At 44.9% G+C, this 27,020-nt stretch overlaps 2 protein-coding genes across 5 annotated transcripts; one reads left to right on the top strand and one right to left on the bottom strand.

Moving 5' to 3' along the window:
• Positions 1-6: 6 nt before the first annotated feature.
• On the top strand, positions 7-25,792 carry LOC101688770 (vegetative cell wall protein gp1). 4 transcript variants are annotated; one of them, XM_045069334.1, is made up of 5 exons: positions 7-343; positions 16,589-16,634; positions 17,241-17,295; positions 18,631-18,720; positions 24,966-25,792. In XM_045069334.1, exons 1-5 carry the CDS (start codon positions 270-272, stop codon positions 25,343-25,345), a joined length of 645 nt encoding a protein of 214 aa, XP_044925269.1. In that variant the 5' UTR covers positions 7-269; the 3' UTR covers positions 25,346-25,792. The 4 variants fall into 4 exon arrangements, 1 of the variants encoding a protein (XP_044925269.1); XR_006603427.1 differs by lacking the exon at positions 24,966-25,792 and having other exon boundaries at positions 147-324; positions 14,074-17,295; positions 18,631-19,172; XR_006603426.1 differs by lacking the exon at positions 24,966-25,792 and having other exon boundaries at positions 147-343; positions 14,074-17,295; positions 18,631-19,172.
• Positions 11,635-14,078, bottom strand: TRIM52 (tripartite motif containing 52). The gene is given in 2 exon segments (XM_004828405.3): positions 11,635-13,762; positions 13,764-14,078. Coding segments are annotated over 2 exon segments (801 nt in total). The 5' UTR covers positions 13,946-14,078; the 3' UTR covers positions 11,635-13,143.
• Positions 25,793-27,020: the final 1,228 nt, after the last annotated feature.

Raw genomic sequence — 27,020 nt, 5'->3', positions numbered from 1 at the left:
ACCGGAAATACCCGCCCGTTGGAACAAAAATGGCGGCCCCCGTCGTTCACTTCTGCTTAAGATGGCGGTGCCACGTAGGTTAAAGGGCGAGTTGAAATGACAAAACTTCATGGTCCTCTCTCCGACGCAACATAGTTTGGCTGAAACCAACTCCCCCAAGTGTTTGAAAAGGTCCTAAAACGTCCACTGGGGTATGGTGTGTAAGAAGCGGAAGAGCAAAAGTGCACGGCACGTTTCCGGAAGGATCGCCCGGCGCCTTCACTGCCCCCATGTGGCGCAGCGCGAGCGCCGCCCTTTCCGCTTGCTGCTCGGCTTCGTTTCGAGGTGAGAACTGCGAGCAAGGGTAAGCAATATGAAAAATGTGGTGCTTGGTTTTAAAGTGTACTGCTCAGGTGAACTGTTAAACCCTGACGGGTTTCCATCGCAGAGGGCGGCTGCTCCCTCAGGAGGTTTTTGCTCCGAGGAAATTGGCTAAGCCACTCTCTGTACGGAAGGAGTTAGTGCAGGCGGAGGTTCAAGCATGAATGAGTTACGGAGCTGAAAACCGGGGAGGAACGAAAAACTGGCCTGTGGGCTCCTTGTCGGCCACCCAGCTCTCGCCGGGGCAGGAGTGCGGAGGGCCGTCGCAAAAACAAAAAGGCCTCCGGGCTCTAACTTCTGGGGACTCGGGTGGAAAGCCGGCTTTGAGCCTCACCACCTCACAGAAAGGTCGGCGGGTCTGGGGGGCTAGGCGTATCCCCTCAGACTGGGAAGCAGTGGAACATGGCTCCCAGGCTGCTTAACGGCCTCCCGTATAACCGCATGGTACGTGAATATGTGATGCCTCCCACTACCGCACATCCTTGCTGTTAAGAGACGATGCTGGCAGACGGTGCCGTTGTCACAAATTTTCTTTGCGGGGAAGATGCATAACCAGAATGATAGCAGTCGCTGTCATCTATGCAAAATAAGGGGGGGATTATACGTAAGTGTTTATTTTCTGTTTGTAACACGTGTTAAGTTTCACATTTGTGAAAGAGGTTGGAAATAATATTACCCACCAAAAATGGTGTTGAGGAGAGTAAATGAGTTCAGATAGGTAAAGTGCCCAGAACAATGCCTGGCAGAATGAATGCAGGCAAACTTAAACTCCCTAACACCTTTTGGATACCAGGTTTTGTTTTAAGTCTTGTGGGATACAGCTGTGATAAAGATGGTGAAGAGCTGGTTTTCTTGGAGTTTACATTTGCTGGGGTGATCGGATAGGAGACTGAGAGAAAGGAGAAGTAGGAGACAGCCCTGTGGATATTGGGAAGATAAGATTTCATAAGAGAACTCGTATGGCAGGGGCGGGGGAGGGGAGAAGGATTCAGTGCCAAAAGTCCTGAGCTGGAGTGTGGGGGCTTCGGAAAACCAAACAGTGAGATGGAGGTGAGGAGCAGTTGACAGAGGGGGCCAGCAGGCTTGGCAAAGGGCCATGGCTTCTCAGGGTGGGGTCCTATGTTTCAGGGGTCCCTGTTACCTGTCTCCATAACACCCCCAGTTAGCTACCTTTTCTCTTTTCCAACACTGAACTCGAACTGGACCCCAACTCATACCCATGATTTGTTTGTCCTGTGGTCATGGGAGACCCACACCGATATCCAGCTTGCTGTTCATAGCTCAGGTCATGCCAAGTACTCTGGACGGTTGGGACAAATGGAGGGGTGAGAGATTTCATGCATCTTCCAGTGCAGATGCACAGTGCAAACACTCCCCTGGCTGTTGGCCTATATATGCAGAGGATTGGCTCTCAGTTCAAGAACACATACATGTTCATCTCCTACCCACACTCTAAAGAGATCATTGCTTAGTCATATCATATCCCCCCCACCCCCCCGGAGAAATCTTTTTGGCTCTCTGTTTTCTTGAATTTTGCGAGGGAGCCCCTGTGGAGTCAACGTCCCTGAGGTAGGGTCACTAGTACAGGTTTATTTTGTTTTTGTATGTCTGTCTGTCTACCTATCACAGAGAGAGCACAAGCAGGGGGGATGGCAGGCAGAGAGAGAAGCAGGCTCTGTGCTGAGAAAGAGCTCATGTGGGATCATGCCCTGAGCCGAAGGCCAATGCTTAACCAACTGAGCCACCCAGGCATCCGCTGGAGTACAGGTTTAACATGAGCTTCCAGGTTTCTCAGGCTTGCTTAAAAACACCACATCTCGGCACTGGTCGGTTCCCAGGCTAGCCCTGCCCTCTCCAGGCCCCTTCTGCGGGTGTGGGGGGTCGGGGAGGCCCTTCCCCAAGTCCTCCCTCAGGCTACCAACACCAGACCAAGATTTCTGTAGCTGTCTTTGGCTTCCAGCAATTCCGCGGGCCCCTCCCTACACTGGCCCCTTACTCTTTGAGACAGTTCTGGCAGCTCCCTCTCCTGCTGGGCCAAGGGAGGAATTAGGGTTTTGCCTTGGAGCCCACCAGCACCGATCTGGCAATGCCAGCGGAGGAGAGGGAGAAATGGAATGTAGTAGACTCCCTGAACAACCAGGCCACAGGATTGGGCTTTCTACCTCGAAGTTTCTCTCCAGTCACTGCCTGGCTTCTTTTCTCTTGGAGAGGATGTTGGCAAGCCATAAAACCACTGAGGGGCACTCCTGAATGGAGGGAGGCCTGGCCCTGACTCTCAGGACACTTCGGTGTAGCTAGGTGTAGAGATGGGGTGCAGTGGCAGCCTTCCCCTCTCAGCCCAAGTTGGAGTTGAGCCCCACACATGCCTGCTTCCCTCTCAGCCCGCTGACTTCCTGCTAGGCATATGGGCCCACCTGGACTACTCTCTCCTCAAGCCTGGTCCCTTCCAGAGGGAGGACTAATCTCAGCTGCTGGATGCATTTTAGGAATAAGCTTCACACTTCCCACAACAGTCTGCTGCCTCTGTAGGCATCGGTGGGGGCCTCAGGGCCTTTTCTTTCCGGGTGTCTTTGATCTGGCCTCTCAAAGGTAGAAACCTGCTGGAGGGCCCCACCTGACCTTGGGAGAAATTGGGGAAAGTTACTCTGCCTAGTTCTGCTTCTGAGGCCACCCCTCTGGTAAGTTCCCCAAGCACTTCTGGTTCCGTCTCCTGGGCTGCCTGTTTTCTCCCATGCCCCGATTGGCACCACCTTCATTCGCCAGACAAGGTAAACAAAGGAGAAATTTGTAAGGATGTCTGTCTCACTATTTCTTTTCTGGTGGCAATCCCTAAGATCACACAGCTGGAAGAAGTCCCTCTGGTTTCTCTGCTAGAGGCCTATGACCTCTCTTCTAGGAACAGAAGCCTCTATTCCCTCCTGCCAGCGTTCAGGAGGTGAAACAGGTCTTCCCTTCAATGAGGTGGTGAGGACTATTGTGGGAGATAGTTGAGGGGCTTGGGAAAGGGGTGTGGCCAAGACCAGAGGGCTTCTTTCAGCTAAAGCAAGTGGCTTCCCTTCATTTTGCTGTTCCTCCACAGATTGTGTGGTTGGCATTGGCTTGCACCATATTCCTTTTGTGGGTACACTGGCCCTCCACTTCTGCATCTGTCAGTTCTCTCAGAACGCACACATTGTTCTGCCTGGAAGCCCACCATATCCTACCTACCCTCACTTTTCTTCGTTAATCTAAGCTTCCTTGAAATCGCTGCCTTAAGGAAACCCTCTGTGACCTTCAAGTCTAGGTTAGGCTCCTTGTTTCCTGCCCTCATAGTGATGGTGTTTGGGGCCTTCCTAGCTCTTAGCTCAGTTTGCCCTTAATTGAATTCCTCAGGGCTTTTCCTCGGTGCCCTGAGGTCAGGGACTGATGGTCTGTTTGGGCTGTTACATCCTCTTGGTTGTGGAAGATTCTAATCTTGGTGACTAGCCTCATAGGCTATGTAGTTAAGGGTAGATAGTTAAAAGGTGTTCCAGGCAGAGGGATCACCATGGGGAAGAGGTGTTAGAGTGGTTTGCATGCAGAGGTTTGGGAGATGGTTTCAAATGGAAAGGTAGGAGAGAGTGAAACCCAAGGTGGTCGGGGAGCCCCTATCAGGAAGGAGTTGACTAGAAAGGAATTTTGTCCTGAAGCCTCTAATTGTCTCTTTAGGATTGTCTAATCCCTCTCCTGCCTAGACTTGATTTTGCTGCCAGTTATTTGTTGTCAGAATGGAGGGTAGGTTGGAAGAGTGAGACAAGAAACAAGAATTTAGAAGCTGGACAGGAGGGTCTGTAAGGAGGGTCATGAGAGTCCTATAAAAGGAGGCACTGAGGACTTTCCATTGGCCATATGAGTGATCAAGTCAACATCTCTAATCCATCTCTCTCCTCCCTCTCCTACCTTTTTCACTCCAATATTTAGAATTGGGCTGTGATTATAGAAACTGTTTCATGATTGAGGCCTAAAGAATTAAGCTCAAAAAGGTTGGAAGGCAACATGGGAGGTTCTGTTCTTATTGTAGGTTCTATTCCATACCTGGTGAGAGGTAGGGATGTGACAATAAATCACTGCCAGGAACGGATATTACAAAAAATCACATATAATTTCTTTATGTGTCTTGATAAATATTTAGTGTCCACTTTAGGCAGGAATCTGAGGTCTAACAGTCCCCTAGAAAGCATCTAAGGCATTCTGTTGGTATTTTCCCTGGGAGATGGGACTGTGGCATTCCCCAGGCCCTAGGTGCTTCAGCAGATATGCAGAATTATAAACAAGCTAGGAGAAGGCAGGCCTCTGGCTTGTTAAAGGATTTAAAACACCATTAGGTGGTAGGGAGAAATAGAAGGTGACCCAAAGTGTCTTTTTTCAGATTTTTACCTGGAAGAGAATTTGGTAAGAAGTAGGGTTGGGAGAATATGTTGAAATGGAACTTTGAGGCTGGCTAGCTTACCACAAAAGGGCTGAAGAGAAAATAGTCCTTCATGCTCATACTTGGGTTAAAACGCCAGAGCTTGCTGAGAAATTCCATCCTTTGCGGGTGGGGCGGGTAGAGAGAAATCTTTGTGCTTAGGGAATGGCAGACAAAAAGGGGGTGTGACCTCCAGGGATCCTCTTGTAGGTGGCCTTGGTCTTTCATTTTTGTGGAGCCCTGCTTTGGTACCAAGTGGAATTGTCAATCAAGTCTCTGATGAACTCTGCATCTGAGTCCTTTAGGATGGGGTAAAATATTAGGAAGGTCTAAGCTATGGAAGAATAAGAAAAAGCCCCTCCCTGTTTTTTTAAGGCTGTTTTTAACTCAAATCTACTTAAGGCCATTTTCCTCCTTTTGGAGGGATAGAGGTGAGGAGAAGAGTAGTAACTTAGAGGGCCATTTCCTTCCTTCTTTGCTGGTCTGCTGTCACATCTTCAACTTCTCACGTGCCAAGATAAGCTATTTCCCCCTGCCCAGGATACTCACACTGTGCTAAGGACTCTGGTTTGTAGGCAAAGACTATGATTAAAAGTTAAATTTGTCACCACTTTTGGCTCTCACAGTCTCCTCCTTTTCAGCCCTGTTATTCCTAAAACCTCTCACTTCCTTTTTTCTCATTATCACTGCCAGTACACTACTTTTCCTTCTAGGACTCCTTGATCTCTTTACCACCCTCTGTCAGGATCTGGGTGTGAGAGGAGAAAGGGAAGAACCCACTTACCTCCTTTAATGCTAGGTTTTGCCCCACATCCCATTGTCAGAAAGTCAGGCACCAAATAAAACCTTATTTATTCTCATATTCCTCCTATTTTGAGGCCCCAGTCCTGGCTTTTTTTTTGGGAAGAGGGTAATGCAGTTTGTATTTTACCTACTTCCTATTAGAGTTCTCCCCTATCACATTTCTCACATGTGATCCACATGAATCACAAGTGGAACTGTTCAAGAGTGTTTTAGTTAGGGGCGCCTGGGTGGCTCAGTGGGTTAAGTGTCTGCTTTTGGCTCAGGTCATGATCCCAGGGACCTGGGATCGAGACCCTCCTCAAGCTGTCTGCTCAGCTGGAAGCCTGTTTCTCCCTACCTCTCTCCCTCTTTGCCTGCTTGTGATCTCTCTCTGTCAGAGATCTTACTTGACAGAGATTAAATAAAATCTTAAAAAAAAAAAACTGTTTTAGTCAGATTTTTAGAAAATACAAGAAGGCCTTTTAAATATTTTCTTCCATGCCCCAAAATACCTTTGAGCCTACATCTCTTGATTGGGAAAAGAGTTGTCTCACTTCTTTTTCATCATCCCTTTGGACTTGCTTCTACTCCTGAGAGTCCTAAAAGGATCAGAATTCAACCTGCCTTCTTTCTGTGGAACTATACAATTCATTGTGATTTGACAGCTGCTAGCCATGTATGGCTATTTCAAATTAATTAAAACTAAATGGAATTAAAAATTCAGTTCCTTAGGGAGCGCCTGGGTGGCTCAGTGGGTTAAGCTGCTGCCTTCGGTTCAGGTCATGATCTCGGGGTCCTGGGATCGAGTCCCGCATCGGGCTCTCTGTTTGGCAGGGAGCCTGCTTCCTCCTCTCCTCTCTCTCTCTGCCTGCCTCTCTGCCTACTTGTGATCTCTCTCTGTCAAATAAATAAATAAAATTAAAAAAAAAAAATTCAGGGGCACCTGGGTGGCTCAGTGGGTTAAGCCGCTGCCTTCGGCTCAGGTCATGATCTCAGGGTCCTGGGATCGAGTCCCGCATCGGGCTCTCTGCTCAGCAGGGAGCCTGCTTCCCTATCTCTCTCTCTCTGGCTGCCTCTCCATCTACTTGTGATTTCTCTCTGTCAAATAAATAAATAAAAAAAAAATCTTTAAAAAAAAAATTCAGTTCCTTAGTTGGACTAGACACATTTCAAGAGCGTAAGCTCAAGGTAGCTGTCGATACCTACTAGGTCAAACAGCACAGATTCAGAACACTTCCACTGTTGCAAAGTCCTTTTAGACCTGATATAGTAGGCGGTCTCGTGTCCCCCTTTTTGTTACCCTGTTTTATCAGTTGATAAATATTTGTAATAACTTCATTGTTACAGGATAATTTTCTGGGTTGGGGGGTCAGGGATTGAGGTTGGGGAATAGCATAGAATCTTCAGGTCCTATAAAGATTTCTGGAGGCATGGCATAGGGGCCAGAGGTTGATGGCCAGTGGCAGAGAAGAGACTAGGTTTTAAGGAAGTGCTTTAGGAGCTGATGTTATATTGTATTACTCCAGGGCCACACACAGCCAATAGGAGCAGACAGGTTCTGGTTTTATAAGTTCTGCATAGTACTTAAAAACCAAAGCAAAAATGGGGCGCCTGGGTTGCTCAGTGGGTTAAGTCTCTGCCTTGTGCTCAGGTCATCTCAGAGTCCTGGGATCGAGCCCCACATCGGGCTCTCTACTCAGTGGGGAGCCTGCTTTCCCCTCTCTTTTTCTACCTGCCTCCCTGCCTACTTGTGATCTCTGTCAAATAAATTAAAAAAAAAAAAAAAGGCAAAAACCCCCCAAACCAACAATCTGTCCTATGGCCATGCTGCAACTGATGTTTGCTGAAGTGACTGCCTTATTAATCATTTCTAGATCTTCATTTCATATACTGCTTTATCTGTCATAGCCCTTGTTCTCCCAAATGGCAGTGACAGAGGCAGCTCTGGTTTAAAAAAAGGTTTGCTGACTCTGCCATCTGCTTGCCAAGAGCTGGAAGAAGTAGGAGTCATAGCAGTTAATCTGCTAAGACTATGTTTAGTAATGTTCTAGCTAGGTGGAGCTGTTCTTCCACTGAACACTTAAACACCTGGGTCAGTCACAGGCTATAGGGCATAAGTAAATCTGGTAATGGCACATCTGTGATTTGACCACTTTCCCTGAGTAGAGACTATTAGTTCTCAACCACGGATGATTCTGCTTCTCTCCCCTCTCCGTAAGACATTTGGAAATGTTGGGAGACATTTGTGGTTTTCACAACTGGTGGAGGGGTGCTACTTACATCTGGTGGATAGAGTCCAGGGATGCTGCCAGCCATCCTGCAGTGCCCAGGACAGCCTCTCTCCCCCCAAAATAATTATCTTACTCAAAATGTTAGTAGTGCTGAAGTTGAGAAACACTGGTCTAGACTATAGTGTGGATCAGTTCTTAAAGTCATGACTATTCATGAGGTCCAGACTCAGTGGGTAATAATTAAGGCTGGCAAGTGTCTATTAAATTGGGAAGGAAAAAAATAAGGAGTCAGTGGAACTGTGGTCTCCATGAAACTGAAGGGCAGGTATAACTGGAGTGTGTTTGACTGCACTAGAAGGCTAAGAGCTAAGGTCATAGTGCAACTGGAGATGAGGATTTCAGATGTGTAGCAAGTCTGTATAAAGATGAGGTCCCAGGTACAGCCACAGGAGTAGCGAGGAGCAAGTTTAAACAGTCTGACTTGTGATACAGCAGTCAACAGCTAACATAGTAGGGAAAACATTCAATAAACAGATGGGTATTTGGTAAATATGGATATACCCGTTTTTCTCAACGTTTTTGTAACCCATAGCTCTACTTTTCATATACCTAAAAATCTCATACTCCCCCTCTTTCCGTGTTGTTTAAAATTTCACAATTAAGTATCGTGACTAAAAATCAAAGCAACGGTAATTTTGGAAGCCAGGATTTATTCAGATGATGAGATAACGTTGTCATTGTTAAGCCTTAACTTTTCTTTCCTGGGTGGTGTAGAAGATGTAACAAAACACAGGCTGTTTTAACAGTACTCTGGTGCTGTTTTTTCTCCAGAGCTAGATATACCCCCTCCCCCCAGAAAGCTTTTAAGATGTAAAGAGAAAATGGAATAAATTCTTTTAATCTGTTTAGACATTTTACATCTCAGTTTCTCTAGAGTATTTATCTGGAAGTTTCTAGTCAAAGCAATCAGTCTTTGAGTTCCACATAATCCTCTTGCAGTGCTGTCAGTGAGGACCAAATATCAGTGAAAACATTCTTTCCAAAAGTCCAACAGGTAGGTTTTAAGAAAAACGTCAAGAACAATCACCCAAAATAGTTCTGGACATTTCATGCTTTTTTCTTGAAATAACATGAATCTAGTCCTTCAAATGGCCAAGCAAATTAGACATTTTTAGTACGAGTTTGCTATGTGTAGCTGAGTTTTTGGTAAGTTTTGCTTCAGGTATTTCAAAACAAGCAGGGATTGTTGGTGCTCGCCTTCGACATTTCACAGTCAGTGTATTTTAGGCTTCAGTGCATTAAATTCTGCTGAAAGTTTTAATTTTTGAAATTTTAAAAGTACAGATTCTCTTAAGGTGGTATTCCAAAATCAGAGGTGGTGTTTTGCATTGGTGTTCCAAAATCATTCTGTCCAAAAATTCAGCTGAATACAGTTCTTTGACAACCAAGGAACCTCAGTGTGTAACAGAAAATACTCTTCAACAGGATTCTCAACAGATCTTCAAAAATCAAGGCAAACTGGGACCAAATCTACTATTTTTCACAAAGGTTACACTGACAGCAAGGTGAAGATTTCCAGTAGATTATGTGCCAGCTGATGGAAGTTGATGCTTGGTGGTGATTGCTATAATACATCCTAAACACGGTTTTCTTCAGTTTTGCCAAAAACCCAGATCTAAAACACTACTGTAATATATACCCTTATAATATTAAGATTTTCTTCCAACTCAGTTCATTTTGTACAGCTTCAAAAATACTGTCTTCAGTGGTCAAGTATTAGGCTTGTGAAACCAGCACACTCACAGTTTTTAAAGCCTATTTTAAACATAAGCAAAGCACATTTTTATCAGTAGATTCTTCTCAACTAAGCGAAGAAGGATGAGCTGAAGTTTTTAAAACTTGAAGTTTGATATATTCAGTCATCAATCCAGAGTTAAGCCTGCAGGAGATAGATGAAGAAAGTCTGGAATTCCTCAATTTCCTCTTAAAGTTGCGGCAGCACTTGGAATGCAAGGCTTCAAAAGTTTCTCCATTTTTTTCTCCTTTGCAATTAAAAGGGCTATTTAATATTATGCTTTCATAGCCTTTGAAGATTGATGTTAATATTCCAATACTGTCCAATCTTAAAGCTGCAGAGAATTGTGCTTTGCAGAATACTCCAGTGTTTTTATAGCATAAATTTAACAGTGTTTGGCATGGTGTCACTGGCCAACATTTTCAGGTAACTCAACTGAAGAAGTTGACCCTATCTTCTGTGTCATAATGTGAATATATACTTCATAAAAGCCTCAAAAAAGGGGCGCCTGGGTGGCTCAGTGGGTTAAAGCCTCTGCCTTCAGCTCAGGTCATGATCCCAGGGTCTTGAGATCAAGCCCCGAATCGGGCTCTCTGCTTGGCAGGGGGCCTGCTTCTCTTCCTCTCTCTCTGCCTGCCTCTCTGCCTACTTGTGATCTCTCTGTCGAATAAATAAATAAAATATTAAAAAAAAAAAAGCCTCAAAAACATTTTTGGCTGCCATCTTTAGCTACCTCAAAGGAGAAAACAGAAAAAGGAGTACTGATGATGAAAGCATCTGGTCCCTCTTGGAGAAACATGAGTGATTTTATTGGCGGCAGCTGGGTGGCAGAGCAATATAGGCATCCAGTTATGCCTGAACCCCAAAAAGTGAAATCTTTGTTCATTTCCTTTTTATACACCCATCTGCCGCCTAAAACCTGACACCATTTAATGGTGCCCTTGGTCAAATCTAAATGATCTTACTTTTCATAATCCTCTGATTCTAGCTTGAAGAGTCAAGATGAACTCTAACTTAAGGGATGGACAAAATGGAAGATGTAAATAAGTAAGCGTTCAGAGCTAAAAAGCCTCTTTTTATACAAATTAAACTTTAAAAGAACACTGACCTCAAAACAATATAACTGTCTTTTTATGTTATAAAAATAGCAGTATACATAGCACCATCCCCACAGTGGACATATGTAGTTACCCAATCTGTCCAACTTCATTAATTATAGGCCTTACTCTGAACGCTTCTTGTTCTGTCTTTGTACTCCCACCAGCCAAGGAGTTCTTTCCAATTTTATTTCTTAAGAAATATTTTTTCTTTTTAACATTACAACACTAATATTATAAACTATACAATTTTATAAACTGTATCTGCAGTGCTAATAAAATTTGTGGAGGGAGAGAATGCCTTTCTCTCCTATTCCTAAAAGTCACGGACTAGGCCTTGAGTCTATGAGTGACAACACCCTACTCAGTTCCTAAAACTAAAAAGCTCGCTTACCTCCAAAGTAGATAAAAAATGTGTTGAATTGGTAGCTGTCAAGAATACACTCTAACCAGAACTTTGAACAGGGTAATGCATAATATTAAATAAACCATATACAAAAAGAGTTTATTATGTTAAGTATTATTATGAGAGTTTATTCGGTAAAATTCTAAGTTATGCTCCTGTAATGTATATGTTGACCAATGAAAGGCAGTAACAAAACAATGTCATCAGTTACTAAAAGTTTATACATACATAAAAAAATTTTTACCTCTGGTGTAATTCTATGTGTGGCAATACCACCTACCTAAATTCTGGTATGTGTTTGAAAATAAAAGTTAAATTTCCTTTTAAATACTCTGTATTTTTGAACGGGATTATCTCCAATTTGTTTTACTTGGTTTTGGTGTTTATATTTACTGGTATGCTTTATAAGTAACTCCTCAAGTTTCAAATGAGTATTCTCTGGCTTCCCAGGTTGAAAAGACCATCTCTCCTGTTTAAATTGGCTTTCAGTTAAAATTTTGGTTTCAGAATCCTTACAGAAAATTCTAACAGAGGACTGAAAGGTTACCTCCTTACATAAGTGGCAGTGTGCTAAAACCCAGAAGTATAGGACATAGTTTCTCCTGGCGGCAACTTCTGTTACCCTGGGGAAATTATCCGTAAAGTCAAGTTCGTATGAGGAAATTAGCAGTGATTTGTAGTTAAGATTTCTGTCTTATGTGTCCATTTACCAGTAACTGTAAGTTGAAGGGTAATGATAATAGCAAATATATGATGTCTTAGGACAGTGTTCTGATTATGTTTTGACTGCAATCCAGAGTAAGCAATACATTTTACTCTCAGACTAAGTATACACATGTGTACATATAAAAGTTTCAAAAGACAGTGTTTTCCTTAGTGTGTTCCATGCACTCTGATATTCTCTGTTTAATATTAAAGTAATGCTGGTCATGACCCATTTACTTTAAGACCCACTAATTGGTCAGTCCCCATATTTTGAAAACCACTACTCTAGGATAACATGAGGAGATATTTTATAAACTATAAAGCACACCAAGATGTGAGCAGCTGCTAATATTCAGGACAAAACTTTTATGGGCCTGAGACATCCTCTCCTTCCTTCGGTACTGCTACGAGTCACATTCACCTAGGCTTTTGGTAAGAAAGACAATATTCCAGCTGTCATTGAGACAACCCTGTAATACTCAGATCAGGAAAGCAATGTATTAATCAAATCAGAACCCGAAGAAAAGAAGACAAGCTAGAGGAAAATAAAAAAAAAAAAAAGCAGACATTTGTTCAGTGCTTTATGGTTTATAAAATACTTTCACATACATGCTCTCTTAATCTTAAGCCTAGGGAAAAATAAACTAAGAGGTAGAGACCTGCCCAAGATTAGACAGTAAGTGGCAGAGCCAGGTCATCTAATTCTAAATCCCTCACTCCTTTTACTGTGATAAAATACCAGGAAAGGAGAGTGATCAGGGCATGAAGCTTCTTCTGATCCATTAAAAAGATGTAAAAACATTTTTATATCCTCTGCCTTCCTCTGTAGGGAAACTGTTTTCCCTATATCCATTGTTACAGAGGATGAGGAAGCAACCTCAGACTTTGGGAAGGGGTATGGCCAGTTCCACTTAATTAGACCAGGACTCAAACCTGGCATTTCAGTCTACCAATACCAGTTATGTTTTTTCTGTATGTGTGTTTCTTCTCCAGTCATCTGTTTTGACATTGTGCTCTGAGGTCCCAAATGTCTATCTACAAGCTTTCTGTTCCTATGTGTTAAGGGTCCTGTAGTCTTAGGTACAGACTCAAGACTCAACAGAGGGAAATCAAGAACTAGGGATATGTGGCCTATACTGAGATTGAAAGGGAATAACAGTAGTAAGTTTCTGGTGACTGTTGTCTTTGCTCAGCTTCCTCAGGGGAAGCCAATCAGCCTCAACCAATTTGCCTACCTATGCCAATCTTCACTACTGTGCCCTCATCTCTCACAGAAAGGTTCAACTAGCAAGTACCCATCTCTCCCAGTTCCCCTTGTTTTCTCCACTCCCTTCAAGCCCTCACTCCTTTTCCCTCCTTGTGCCTCTCACCTCCTCCAGTGGCACCACGCTGTGCTGTTTGTGGCTCCTGGATTCTCCGCACACCACACAGATGGCCTCTTTGCCCACCTCGCGAAAGAGCTTCAGGGCTTCCTGGTGTTTGGAGCAGATACCCTGATCATTCCCCCAGCTTCCTCAATAAGGAGTGGGGCACATCTGTTGAATTATCTGGACCATGTTGGCTAGCTGCAGGTTGGGATGAAAGCTGCGACGGGTAAAGCTCTTTCGGCACTGGGGGCAGGTGAACTGACGTGGAGAGGCCAGAGGATGCAGGTGGGTGTCAGGATGCAGCTCTTGGTCGTTCTTGTCGTATTCTTCCAGTATCTCCTCTTCTGGGTAGACATCAATTCTCAGGTCATGTCTCATGCCTCCCAGGTAATAGTTCTGGTCCTCCTCCTCTTCCTCCTGGTCCCACACATAGTCCATGTTGTCCCTGACGCCGCCGTCACCAACCCAGAGTTCATCATCATCTTGGTCTTGGAACAACTCCTCATCGGCATTGCCCTGGTACAAAACCTCTTGAATGGAGGTCTCCCATCCACCGATGGCCCCCTCCACGTCGTCGTCCTCGTCCTCCTCCTTCTACCTTCACTTCCCTGTCTTCCTCATCATCCTTGCCCCACAGCTGGGTCACACACCCGCGGCAGAAGTTGTGCCCGCAGCCTATGGATACAGGATCCTTGAAGTAATCCAGGCAGATGGCACACACCGCTTCCTCCTGAAGATCCTGCACGGGGTTAGGAGTAGTGGCATAGCCAGCCATTTTAGTGTGCAGCCTGTGGGTGTGGATGCCTCCGCTCGGAGCTGAGGAGCTGGCGGACTGCTTGCGGGCCTGCCCCCAAGCTATGCTTGTGACCCAGGCTGTTAACCAACTCCGCTTTTCCTCCTCAGGCCCGAAAAGATGCCTGGCTCCCCTCCCGCAGGCTTTTCCCAGCTCAAGGGACGAAAACCCTCGGTCCAGGATGCAGCCTCCACTTCTCTGAGGCTCAGAATGTACACCCAAATCCTGACGTTTCTCGCTTCCCTCCGGGTTTGCCCGACCCAGCGGCGTCCTCCTCAAGTGTCGACACTCCTCACCCAGCCCGAGGCGACAGAGAATGACGTAGGCGCTCTAACCCCCACTTGGAAAGGGGTAGACTGAGCCTACGGAGGGAGGACCACATTCTCTATGATGCCACAGGGGACGCCACAGCTGGGAGCGCGGCCGGCCATGTAGCTGGACCGAAGAAGAAAAGACTGGCGAGAATAGGCACAGGTGAGAAGAGAATCTGTTTACGCCCCCGAGTCGCGTTAGCGCCGCTATGATTGGTAGGATTGGGAAGGCCTGACTCTTTCAGCGGAGCCAGTACCCGGGAACCGACCAAAGGAGAGTGCGGCGGCCAAGCTCGTGCTCTTGTGCACTTCCCGCCCTTCTAGCCAGAGATCGTGGTGGTAGTGAGAACGCCCTCCTCTCGGAGGTCGTGCTCGGGGGCGTGGCCTGTGGAATCGCCGCTGCCGCCTGCGGTTACTCTGAGGTCAGGTGGACTCGTGTGGGGGCTCGAGTGCCTCCCTTTTCTCAAAACTAGTTAACCCTTTTACTGCTGCCTGAGGAGCCTCGGCCTCCTAGCCGGTTTTCTCCCGCGACTTTTACTCTGACCACTCAGTTACCTCAGACTCCGCATGCCCTGCAGTGACTCTGTAGACGGTTTCACCTTCATCGATAATGCTTCTCTTCCCCGTCCACTCGCCATCTACCCACGCTTGCGTGAATCCATTCATCCATCCGCTTGGCTGCCCATTTATTTCATTTTTTAAAAAGATTCTACTTATTTATTTGACAGAGAGAGATCACAAGAAGGCAGAGAGGCAGGCAGAGGGAGAGGGGAAAGCAGGCTCCCTGCTGAGCAGAGAGTCTAATGTGGGGAATGGATCCCAGGACCCTGAGATCAAGACCGGAGAACAGGCTTAACCCACTGAGCCACCCAAGCGCCCCTGCCCATTCATTTTAATTCTGTTCATCATACACACGCATAACCCATCCATTTACCATATACTTTATAGGAACAAAAATGTGAGCAGGGCATGATCAATCCCTTCAAGGAGTTCAGGTATAAGCATGTGGTTATCTGTAACTCAAGGTTTCACAAGGTCTGTTTTTTCTGTTTTTACTTGACCCTCACTAAGAAATGCACTGCACACGTTAATCCAATACAGACTTGCACATGTATAACAGAAACAGAATTTCTGGATATTGTCCTTTCCCTTACGGCATTTAATGCACCCTGATATGTTCTATTTTGCTTAAGTAAAATGTTGTTCAAGACCACTGGTATGATTGGACCCCTCATTAATTCATCACTGTTTGGTTTGAGGAGCACCACCTGCACTACTGGAATCCCTCCTCTCCCTCTGGGCCCAGACTTGAACAGTAGGTTCTAGAGAGCAAGGATGGTAAATGGGCTGTTAACATTGTACATGCAGCTCCTCGATCATTGTGCCAAACATACAGCAAGTACTTACATAGCTGCTGGGTAAATAATGAACCAATCCAACAAATTGCAACCATCAAGCCCTGCTGATTTTTATCTCCTCAAACCTAGGCAGCCTTCTCTCTCTCTCTGTTCCTGCCATCCTAGACCTGACCGCATCAGCTTCTGGCTGGATGGATGGAATTTCTTAACATTTCAGTCCATCCTGCAGCCAGCAGAACCATCTGCCTGAAATGGAAATCCGACACACTCATCCCAGGCTGTTGCCTCTGTCTTTGGGCATATTCTCCCACCTAGAAGGCTTTTGTCTCACTGCTCCCCCCAGATATAGCTCCCTAATTATCCTTCAGGTCTCTGTCCAGGCACAATGTGAAGATTCTTCCACAAGGCTCCTCCCAGGCTGTGTTAACACTCCACCTGTCACTTTGTGTGATCTTGGGTTTTCTTAATAACTGTGCTGCCATATCCCCATATGGAAGTAAAGAGCGTTGTTGTGAAGTTGGTATTCCAATTATTATTGACATCTGTAATTAGATCAGCGCCCACTGGTGTTCTCTTTGTATCCCCATTACCTACAGTTATATTCCTTTCCTATAGTAGATGAGCCATAGAAGAAACTCACCCCATTTCCTGTCCTCTTCCTCTTTGAATAGGATCAAGAGATTGGGACCTTGTGATGAAAAGTAGCCCATCTCTCATTTAGTGGTTCTCAGAACTGTATGTTTGGAGAGGGAGGGATTTGAAACCTAGGCCTGACCTGCCTACAGTGGGGCATCTATTGGGAGTGTTTGTTATGAAACTAACAAATTCCCGGTGTGTAGTCTGGGAGACTTTCCAGAGGTCTTAAATGAGCCTGAGGAGCCATGAGGGAGAATCTTGAGCAACAAGAACTGGAACTGTGTTTCAGGGTTGGAATATTTACCCATCTCTGAATGCAGGTTTTACCTTACACATGAAATGGCAGAAACAGCTGGGGAGAACAAGGTAAGAGGGGGCTTCTCAAAAGCAAATTCTTGCCTGCCCTGGAGGGGGGTGGGGTGCACTGAACCCAGGCAGGAAGGAGGGCTGAAGGAAAAGAGCAAGGGGTAACATGTATAGGGAAAAGATGGTGGGAGGCTAGAGGGAGCATCTTGGAGGAACTGGTAAAACTTAAAAGGCATATAGCAGATACCCATTCTAAAGAATACCTAGATGTATAAGAATCTTTAATACGGGGGGAGGGGGCGTAGGGAGAGGGTGGTTGGGTTATGGACATTGGGGAAGGTATGTGTGTCAGTGCTGTGAAATGTAAACCTGGCGATTCACAGACCTGTACCCCTGGGGCTAATAATACATTATATGTTAGTAAAAAATTTAAAAAAAATTGTATATGCCGTTGTCACCTGCCCTCCCCATCTTTAATACCTATTTCTTTTATCTTCTCTAAATTACCCTTCCTGAAGTTCAAGTGCCAGCTGGAAGGGGCTTCTTTCATATTCCCTCAGATTGTTGTAAAGCTTATCTGATCTTTACCAGAAGAGAAGTGAGGCTTGGTTTTAAGCCCCTTTGCAACCCTGGCATCCTTGCAACAAGGCATACTTCTATCTGCAGGAGGACTGCTTGCCATCTCCTGAACCCAACCTGGAGCTGTGGGTTATCAGAGCAGGTGACCTGGCACACCCATGGCATCAGGCCATTTTCTCAGGGCATTGGCAAAATGGCAGCAGTGGGGGTACTCGGGGGCTGGAGCTTAGCAATGGTGGTAGCTGCCGGTGTATTTTTCACAGGATGTTCAGAAAATGTATCATGGAAACTCACCTCAGCTTCTTTGGTTTTTTAAGATTTTATTTTATTTTTAAAAATTTTATTTATTTGACAGAGAGAGAGAGAGATCACAAGCAGGCAGAGAGGCAGGCAGAGAGAGAGAGGGGGAAGCAGGCTCCCTACTGAGCAGAGAGCCTGATGCGGGACTCGATCCCAGGACCCTGGCATCATGACCTGAACCGAAGGCAGCGGCTTAACCCACTGAGCCACCCAGGCACCCCTAAGATTTTATTTTTAAGCAATCTCTGTACTCAAGGTGGGGCTTGAATTCATAACCCCAAGATCAAGAGTTGCATGTTCTTCCCACCAAGCCAGCCAGGTGCCACTCACATCAGCTTTATTAGGCTGGAGAAGCCCACTTAAGAGTTCAGTGGCAGATAATTTTTTTTCACTTTTTTACATTATATTCGGTTAGCCACTGTATAGTAGTACATCATTAGTTTTTGATGTAGTGTACAATGATTCACCAGTTGCATGTAACACCCAGTGTTCATCACAAAATGTGCCCTCCTTAGTGCCTGTCACCCAGTGACCTTATCCCCGCACCCACCTCCCCTCTGAAACCTTCAGTTTGTTTCCCAGAGTCCATAGTCTCTCATGGTTCATCTCTCTCCCCAATTTCTCCTCCTTCAGTTTTCCATCCCTTCCCCTATGGTTCTTTGCACTATTCCTTCTAGTCCACATGAGTGAAACCATATAATTGTTTCTCTGCTTGACTTAGCATAATCCTCTCCAGTTCCAACCATGTTGATTTAAATGGTAGATATTCATTCTTTCTAATGGCTGAGTAATATTCCATTGTATGCATGAATCACATCTTTTTTAATCCATTCATCTGTTGAAGGGCCTCTCAGCTCCTTCCGCAGTTTGGCTATTGTGGACACTGCTGCTATGAACACGGCATGTGCCCCTTCTCCCTACACCTGTATCTTTGGGGTAAATACCTAGTGCTGCAATTGCTGGGTCATAAGGTAGCTCTCTTTTTAATGTCTTGAGGAACCTCCGTCCTGTTTTCCAGAGTGGCTGTACCAGCTTGCATTCCCACCAACAGTGTAAGAGGGCTCCCCTTTCTCCACATCCTTGCCAACACTTGTTTCCTGTCTTGTTAATTTTTGCTATTTTAATTGGTGTAAGGTGATATCTCATTGTGGTTTTGATTTGTATCCTGCCGGTCCAGCTGGAGAAAGACACCTGAAAGTAGGGCTGGGAGATTTAAGGAAAAGAGAGAGAGAGAGACAGCGGGCTCAGGAGGACTACTCCATCTCAGGCAAGTAGCAACTTTATTTCTTCATGTAATCACTTTCATACAGCTTCAGCACAATGCTGGTATCAATACTCAATCATATATGTCAGTGAAAAATGAGTCAGGCAGGATGTTAACAGGCTATTAACCTCCAGACTTTTGTAATAATCTTAAGGTTCCAAGAATGTGTTTTTTCTTAAGATAAGTCATAAGTGAATCACATAAAACTATGCAGATGTTATTTTCACCCTGAATAGCCTTTCAGAGTCAAGCCATGCGAGCGTCCCCGCTGGACTTGCTCCAGGTTCCCTTGGCACACAAGGGCGTCCCGAAGTGTGTCTAAGTTCACTTCTTATCCAGGCTTCCAGAGTCATAACAATGCAAACAGTTCCCAACAGTATCCTGCCACATTGTTGAAAGGATAGCCTCTGCAGTATCCCATAGGTTCTGGACTGATGTGTTTTCATTCTCATTAGTTTCCATGACTTGTTTAAGTTCTTCCTTAATTTCCTGGTTGACCAGTCATTCTTTAGTAGGATGTTCTTTAACTTCCACATTTCAATTCCTTCCAAATTTTTTCTTGAGTTCCAGTTCCAAGGCACTGTGGTCGATAACATGCAGGGAATAATCTCAATCTTTAGGTATTGGTTGAAACCTGATTTGTGACCAATATGTTATCTATTCTGGAGGAAGTTCCATGTGCATTCAAGAATGAGTATTATGTTATTTTAGGGTGGAATGTTCTGTATGTATCTACACAGTCCATCTAGTGCACTGTGCCATTCAAAGCTCTTGTTTCTTTGTTAATCTCCTGCTTAGATGACCTGTTTATTGCTGAGAGGTCTACTACTATTAATATATTATTATCAGTATGATTCTTTATTTTGGTTAACAGTTGCCTGCTCTCATCTTGGGGACAGAGATACTTAAAATTGTTGGATTTTTCTGTGGGATAGACCCTTTAGGTATGATAATAGTATTCCTTTATATCTCTTACTACAGTCTTTGGTTTAAAACTCCAATTTGTCTTGTATGAGAGTAGCTACCCAGCTTTCTTTTGAGGTCCATTTGCATGATAAATGGTTCTCCATCCCCTTAATTTCAATCTGGAGGTGTCGTTAGGTTCAGAATGAGTCTCTTGTAGGCAGCATATGGATGAGTCCCATCTTTTTATCCAATCTGAAACCCTGTGCCATTTCATTTTTCAGGCTGTTTGAGAGTAACTATTGAAAGATATGAATTTAGTACCATCATATGGCACTGAACTCCCTGTTCCTGTAGGTTATCTTTGTTACTTTCTGGTCTGTATTACTCTTGGGGTCTTTTTTCTTTTATAGAACACCCCCCCCCTCTGCCCCGGCTGCCTTGGTGGTCACACATCCTTTCACTTTCTGCCTGTCCTGGAAGCTCTTTGTCTCTCCATCCATTCTGAATGACAGCCTTACTCGATGAAGTATTCTTGGTTGCATGTTCATCTCATTTAGTACCCTGATTATGTCTTGTCAGGTCTCTGTGGACAGGTCTAATGTTATTCTGATGTTCCTCCCTCTACAGGTAAGATATCTCTTCCCCCTAGCTGCCTTGGCTCTAAGATTAGCAAGTTTTACTAGTCTATAGCGGGGCATTGGTCTGTTTTTATTGATCATGGGAGGGGTCCTCTCTGCCTCTCGGACACAGATCCTTCTTTTCTTCCCCAGATTAGGTAAGTTTTCAGCTATGGTTTGCTCAAGTATACATGCTTGTCCTCTCTCTCTCTCTCTCCACCCCCTCAGGGATCCCAGTAATTCAGACTTTGGAATGTTTCATGGTGTCACTGGTCTCTCTACTTCTGATCTCATGAGCTTGTAGTTATTTTTCTCTATCATTCTTGACTTCCTTCCTTTCTAACAGAGATCTTTTAGATCAGTAATTCAATCTTCTTTCTTATTTACCCTGGCATTCAGAGCATCCAGTTGAGATGGCATCTCCTTCATAGCATTTTTAATGTCAGCAACAAGAGCTCTACATTCTGCCATTATAGATTCTAAACCGTTGCTAACAATTTTCTCAAGACTAAATAGCGACTTTATAAGTGTTACTCTGAAGTCTTTTTCTGACATCTGCCTTAGATCTGTATTTATTAAGTCTGTGGCAGAGGCCATTGCCTCTGGTTCTTTCCTTCGTTGGGAGTTCCTCCTCCTAGTCATTCTCTTGAGGGATGGTTGAGGGAATGTAGAGGGTCCAAAATATCAACTACGACTCAGGCAAGATGAATCTGAGGAAAATCTGTAGTGTCAGAAGCTGCCACTGAAAAAAAAAAAAAATTAAATAATTTTTATTAAAAGGGGGTGGTAAAGGAAGAACTCAAACAGTTCATGGAAACCAGTGAGAATGAAAACACCCTGGTCAAAAACCTATGGGATACGGCAAAGGCAGTCCTAAGGGGGAAATACACAGCCATCCAAGCCTCAGTCAAAAAAATAGAAAAACCACGAATTCACTAACTTCACCCCTTAAAGAACTGGGAAAACAAACAAACAAACAAAACCAACAAATGAAGCCTAAGCCATGTACAAGAAGAAAAATAAGATCAGAGCAGAGATCAATGAGTTAGAAACCAGAGATACAGTAGAGCAGGTCAATGAGATTAGAAGCTGGTTCTTTGAAAGAAAAGATTAATAAACCACTCGCCAGACTTATCCAAAAGAAAAGAGAAAGGACCCAAATTAATAAAATTATGAATAAAAGTGGAGAGATCATTACTAACACCAAGAAAATAGACACAATTATCAGAAATTATATATGCCAATAAATTATGCAACATGAAAGAAATGGATGCCTTCCTAGAAACTTATAAACTACCAAGACTGAAACAGGAAGAAACTGTCAACCTGAATAGACTGATAACCAGTATCAAAACTGAAGCAGTCAATCAAAACCTCCCAAAAAACAAGAGTCCAGGACCTGATGGATTCCTGGGGAATTCTACCAAACATTCAAAGAAGAAATAATACCTATCCTCCTGAAGATGTTTTTAAAAAAATAGAAACAGAAGGAAAACCTCCAGACTCATTCTGAGGCCAGCATTACCCAGATCCCCAAACTAGGCAAAGATCCCATCAAAAAGAATTTCAAACCAATATCCCTGATGAATATGGATGCCAAAATTTTCAACAACATCCTAGTTAATAGGACCCAACAGGACATTAAAAGGATTTTCATCATAACCAGATGGGATTTTACCCTTGGATACAAGGGTGGTTCAACATTCTCAATTCAATCAGTGTGATAAAACACATTAAAAGAGGGGAGAAGAACCACATGGTCCTCTCAATTGATGCAGAAAAAGCATTCAAACTCTTCAGAATATAGGGATAGAGGGAACAGTCCTCAATTTCATAAAAACCATCTATGAAAAGCCCACAACGAATGTCATCCTCAATGGGGAAAAGTTGAGAGCATTTCCTTCAGATCAGGAACATGACAAGGATGCCCACTCTCGCCATTATTGGTCAACGTAGTATAGCAACATCAGACAACAAAAAGAAATAAAAGGTATTCAAATTGGCAAAGAAGAAGTCAAACTCACTCTCTTCGCAGATAACATGATGCTTTATGTGGAAAACCCAAAAGACTCCACCCTCAAACTACTGGAACTCACACAACAGTTCAGTAATGTGGCAGGATACAAAATCAATGTACAGAAATCAGTTGCTTTCCTATACACTAACAATGTAACTGTAGAAAGAGAAATTAGGGAATCAATTCCATTTTCAGTAGCACCAAAATCAGGCGATATCTCGGAATAAACCCACACAACAGGTGAAGGACTTATATTCTAGAAACTACAGAACACTTATGAAAGAAATTTAAGACCCAAAAAGATGGAAAAACATTCCATGCTCATGAATCAGAAAAATAAACATTGTTAAAATGTCTATACTGCCCAGAGCAGTCTATAGTTTCATGCCATCCCGATCCAAATTTCATGGGCATTTTTCAAAATGCTGGAACAAACAATCCTAAAATTTGTATGGAACCAGGAAAGACCCTGAATTGCCAAAGGAAATGTTGTAAAAGAAAAAGCTGGGGGCATCATGTTGCCGGACTTCGAGCTACATTACAAAGCTGTGATCACCAAGACAGCATGGTATCAGCACAAAAACAGACACACAGATCAATGGAACAGAACTGAAAGCCCACATATGGGCCCTCAACTCTATGGTCAAATAATCTTTGACAAAGCAGGAAAAAAATATCAATGGAAAAAGGACAGTCTCTTCAATAAATAGCACTGGGATAATTGGACAGTTATATACAGAAGAATGAAACTCAACCGTTCGCTTACACCATACACAAAGATAAACTCAAAATGGATGAAAGACCTCAGTGTGATAGTATAGAATAGGAATCCACCAAAGTCCTAGAGGAGAACATAGGCAGTAACATGGGCCACAGCAGCTTCTTTCAAGACCAATCTCCAAAGGGAAGGGAAACAAAAGTGAAAAGGAACTTTTGGGACTTCATCAAGATAAAAATCTGCACAGCAAAGGAAAGAGTCAACAAAACAAAGAGGCAACCCATGGAATGAGAAAAGATACTTGCAAGTCACACTACAGATAAAGGGCTGATATTCAAGATCTATAAAGAACTCAAACTCAACACCCAAAAAATAATCAAGTCAAAAACTGGGCAGAAGACATGAATAGACACTTCTCCAAAGAAGATGTACAAATGGCTAGCAGACATGAAAAAATGATCTATATCATTAGTCATCAGGGAAATTAAAATCAAAACCACACTGAGATACTACCTTACACCAGTTAGAATGGCAAATATTGACAAGGCAAGACACATGTGTTGGAGAGGATGTGGAGAAAGGGGAGCCCTTTTACACTGTTGGTGGGAATGCAAGCTGGTGCAGCCACTTTGGAAAACAGTGTGGAGATTCCTTAAGAAATTAAAAATAGAGCTACCCCATGACGTAGCAGTTGCACTACTGGGTATTTACCCCAAAGATACAGATGTAGTGAAAAGGGCCATATGCACTCCAATGTTAATAGCAGCAATGTCCACAATAGGCAAATTGTGGAAGGAGCTGAGAGGCCCTTCAACAGACGAATGAATAAAGAAGATGTGGTCCATATATACCATGGAGTATTACTCAGCTATCATGAAGGACGAATACCCAACTTTTGCATTGACATGGATGGAACTGGAGGCGATTATGCTAAGTGAAGTAAGTCAAGCACAGAAAGTCAACTATCATGTATTTCACTTATTTTTGGAATATAAGGAACAGCATGGAGGGCATTAGGACAAGGAATGGAAAAATGAAGGGGGAGAATCAGAAGGGTAGATGAAACATCAGAGACTCTGTACTCTGAGAGACAAACTGAGGGTTTTAGAGGGGATGGGAGAGCCCAGTGATGGGTATTAAGGAGGGCACGGACTGCAAGGAGCACTGGGTAATATTCACAATAAATCATGAAAGACTACAGCAAAAACTAATGATGTCCTGTATGGTGGCTAACATAATAAAAAGTTTAAAAAAAAATTTTTAATTTAAAATTTAAAAAAGGGGGGGATGAAGGGAAGGGGGCTATAATCTCTCAGTGTGGGCAAAGTGTAGGGTGTTTCGGTTCTTCCTGGGGGTATTTTGTTGTGTTTGTTAGAGGATACTACTTCCCAGAAATACCGGTAAAGTAAAACTGGTGTATATGCAAAGGTAATACTGAATGGGTAAAGAAGGACTACACTAAAGCATATATTTGCAAAAAAAAAAAAAAAAAAGTATGCAAAAGTCCAAGTTAAAAAGCTACTATGAAATATAAGTTGATATACTGAACATCTAGTTGAAATGAGAAAAAGGTTAAAAAAAAAGAGAGAGAGAGGAAGCATAAGAGAAAGAAAAGAGAACCGTATCTGAAAAAGACACAAGCCGTTCAGTCAACTCCTGGAGTTCAATACAGTATTTAGCCCCTGTGTGGGGGTGTTACAGTTTTATGGGGACCCTAGGGTTGCCCCCTCTGGTTCTTCCAGCCCGTCTTGGGGGGCAGGGGCCAGCATCGCCCCTGCTCAGGCCACCCTGCTGAGGTGGGGGGATGGTCTCCTTCGAAACCCGTGTTTGGAGTTTTGGCGCTTTTGTTCTCCGGCGGCTCTCAGGGCGCCTTCCCGCCTGTACGGAGGGGCCAAGCAAACATGGCCACCCCCAAACCCCAGTCCCAGAGCGGAGAGACCACAGTCCGCTCCTCTCTGAACCATCCAGAACACAGTCTCCGTTTCCGCAGGTGCCGCTGAACACCGCCACCGCCCCGAGCGCGCGCCCCCGGCGACCTCCACCCCGGTCGGTCCAGGGGCTCCGGGTCTGTCCCTGCCCTCGCGCCTCAGAAGGGGCAGGGGCCCCGGGTCTGCGCGCCCCCGCGCTCCCTCCCCGCCGCAGCTCTCGGACCCCGGTGGGGCCCCCGGCCCTGCAGTGCTTCCCGCGGCTACGGTGCTGGGTGCTTCTGCGCCGTCCCCACAGGACGCTTCCGCGCCCCAGAATCTTCCACCTACCTTTCCCGGGGCGCGCGTACCGCGGCTCCCCCGCATCAGCTTACCTTCAGACTCTGCCCGCAGACCCGCGACGCCGCCCCTCCTGCCGCACCCGCGTGGTTTCTCCTGCATGTAGAGATCCAGACACGTATCCCTAGATCTCACGCGGACTTCGGGGTGTTCCTGACGGCCTGGAGAGCTCCAGCTCAACTCTCCGTCCCGTGACGGCCACGAGGGTCCCTGCTCCGCCGCCATCTTACGTCTCTCCTCCCGGTCGCCGGTATCTCCGCTCCAGTTCTCGGTGAGGAGGCGAGCCCTCCTCACACACACCCCCTGGGGACCGCCTGTGGGAGACGCTCCAGAGAGGCTTGGGCATCTGTGGGAGGCGCTAGAGAGGGGCTCGGGCATCTGGGGGAGGCGCTCCAGAGGAGCTCGCGCTTTGGCCGGGTTGCACGGGGCTTGACAAACTGGCCCCCGGTTTCTTTTTTTGAGTCCCAATTTTAAATGTTAAAGGAGTTGTATGCATGTATAAGCCAATCAATCAATCACTCTATGTATGTAAATAAATAAAATAATAAGACTATGTATGTGGTTGGAGACTGGCCAGAAAAATCTAAAATATTTACTATATAATACTTCAGAGAGAAAGCTGATGCCTGGGCTAGGATGCATACAAGAGGGGACCTCCAGAGTGCCTTTTGATGTCGGAATTCTGGCGTTTCTCTCTCCTGGGTTCAAGAGTCAGGCCCTTGCCCACTCCTAGCACTTCAGAGTCAGATTCCAGAAGTCCTCGCCGGACAGGGCGAGTGTAGCCAGCCAGTCTGCCTTGAGGCTGGTTGTGGGTTTGTGGATGGTTTCACCATTATCGACTCCAGAAATGCTGTTGGTTCTCGCTCGGCCCCACTTGAAATGTGACCACCATACAGAAATGCACAAATCATAAAGGCATAGCTCCAAAAGAAATTTCAAACTGTACACCCAGGACAAGAAATGGAGCACCCCCAGAAATCGCAGATCCACTTCTGTGCAGGCAAGTGCTGTCCTCACTCCGTTAGCCATGGATTAGTTTTGTCTTTTTGTGAACGCCACAGAAAAGGAACAATATGGCGTGAGCTTTTATGCTCGGCTTCTTTCATTTTACTCAACGTCCAGGAGATTCATCCATGCTATTGTTTGTAGTAATACATTCTTCATTCCAGTTTGGTATAAACATTCCAGTGTGTGAGTAGGGCAGATGTGTTTATCTGTTCTTCTCTTGATGGGCATTTGGGTTGTTTCCGCTGTGGGTCTATTAATGAACAGTGCTTTGAACACCTGAATCTGTCCATCACTGGGTGAACGAAAGTATGCATTTTCTTCTCTGGGCACAAGATTTCGGAGTGCAGTTGCTGAACCAGAGGGATACATATCTTTACTTTTTGGTACATCACTTAGCTATTCTTTAAACCTTGGAATTAAGAGCCCCCTGTACATTGGTCATTTCATGCGGGTGGGTTGGGCTGGACCAGAGCGGGACACTGATGCTGATTGAGAGGCTGTAACCAGGCCCCTGGAGGGCTACCCCAGGCCTGTCCTTGCTGGGCATCTCCCCAGAGTAGGCCGGGCCAGCTGGCATGAGATACCAGTCCTCAGGTAGCACATGAATTTAGGGATTTCAAGAACAGCATGTTCTCATCATCAGAGATTTTAGGGGAGACCTTAAGCTCAGCCTGTCCCCAAGCTCATTTCTCTCAAGGGGACTTCTCCTTCCCTTCTGTCCAGCTAGCCTTTAGAACTGAAGGTGATGAGTGCTGGGCCCCTCATCTCCTGGT

Source organism: Mustela putorius, unplaced genomic scaffold (assembly GCF_011764305.1).
Source record: "Mustela putorius furo isolate JIRA1106 unplaced genomic scaffold, ASM1176430v1.1 tig00003923_pilon_pilon_pilon, whole genome shotgun sequence".
Classification (NCBI taxonomy): Eukaryota; Metazoa; Chordata; class Mammalia; order Carnivora; family Mustelidae; genus Mustela; species Mustela putorius.
This window is presented reverse-complemented; position numbering and strand designations above follow the sequence as displayed.

Excerpts from the sequence above, each read along its gene's own strand:
- LOC101688770 (XM_045069334.1), top strand. The coding sequence starts at position 270 with ATGTGGCGCAGCGCGAGCGCCGCCCTTTCCGCTTGCTGCTCGGCTTCG. Across the intron at positions 16,635-17,240 it reads AAACAGCTGGGGAGAACAAG|GAGGACTGCTTGCCATCTCC; the intron begins GTAAGAGGGGGC and ends TTCTATCTGCAG. Across the intron at positions 17,296-18,630 it reads GCTGTGGGTTATCAGAGCAG|CTGGAGAAAGACACCTGAAA; the intron begins GTGACCTGGCAC and ends CTGCCGGTCCAG.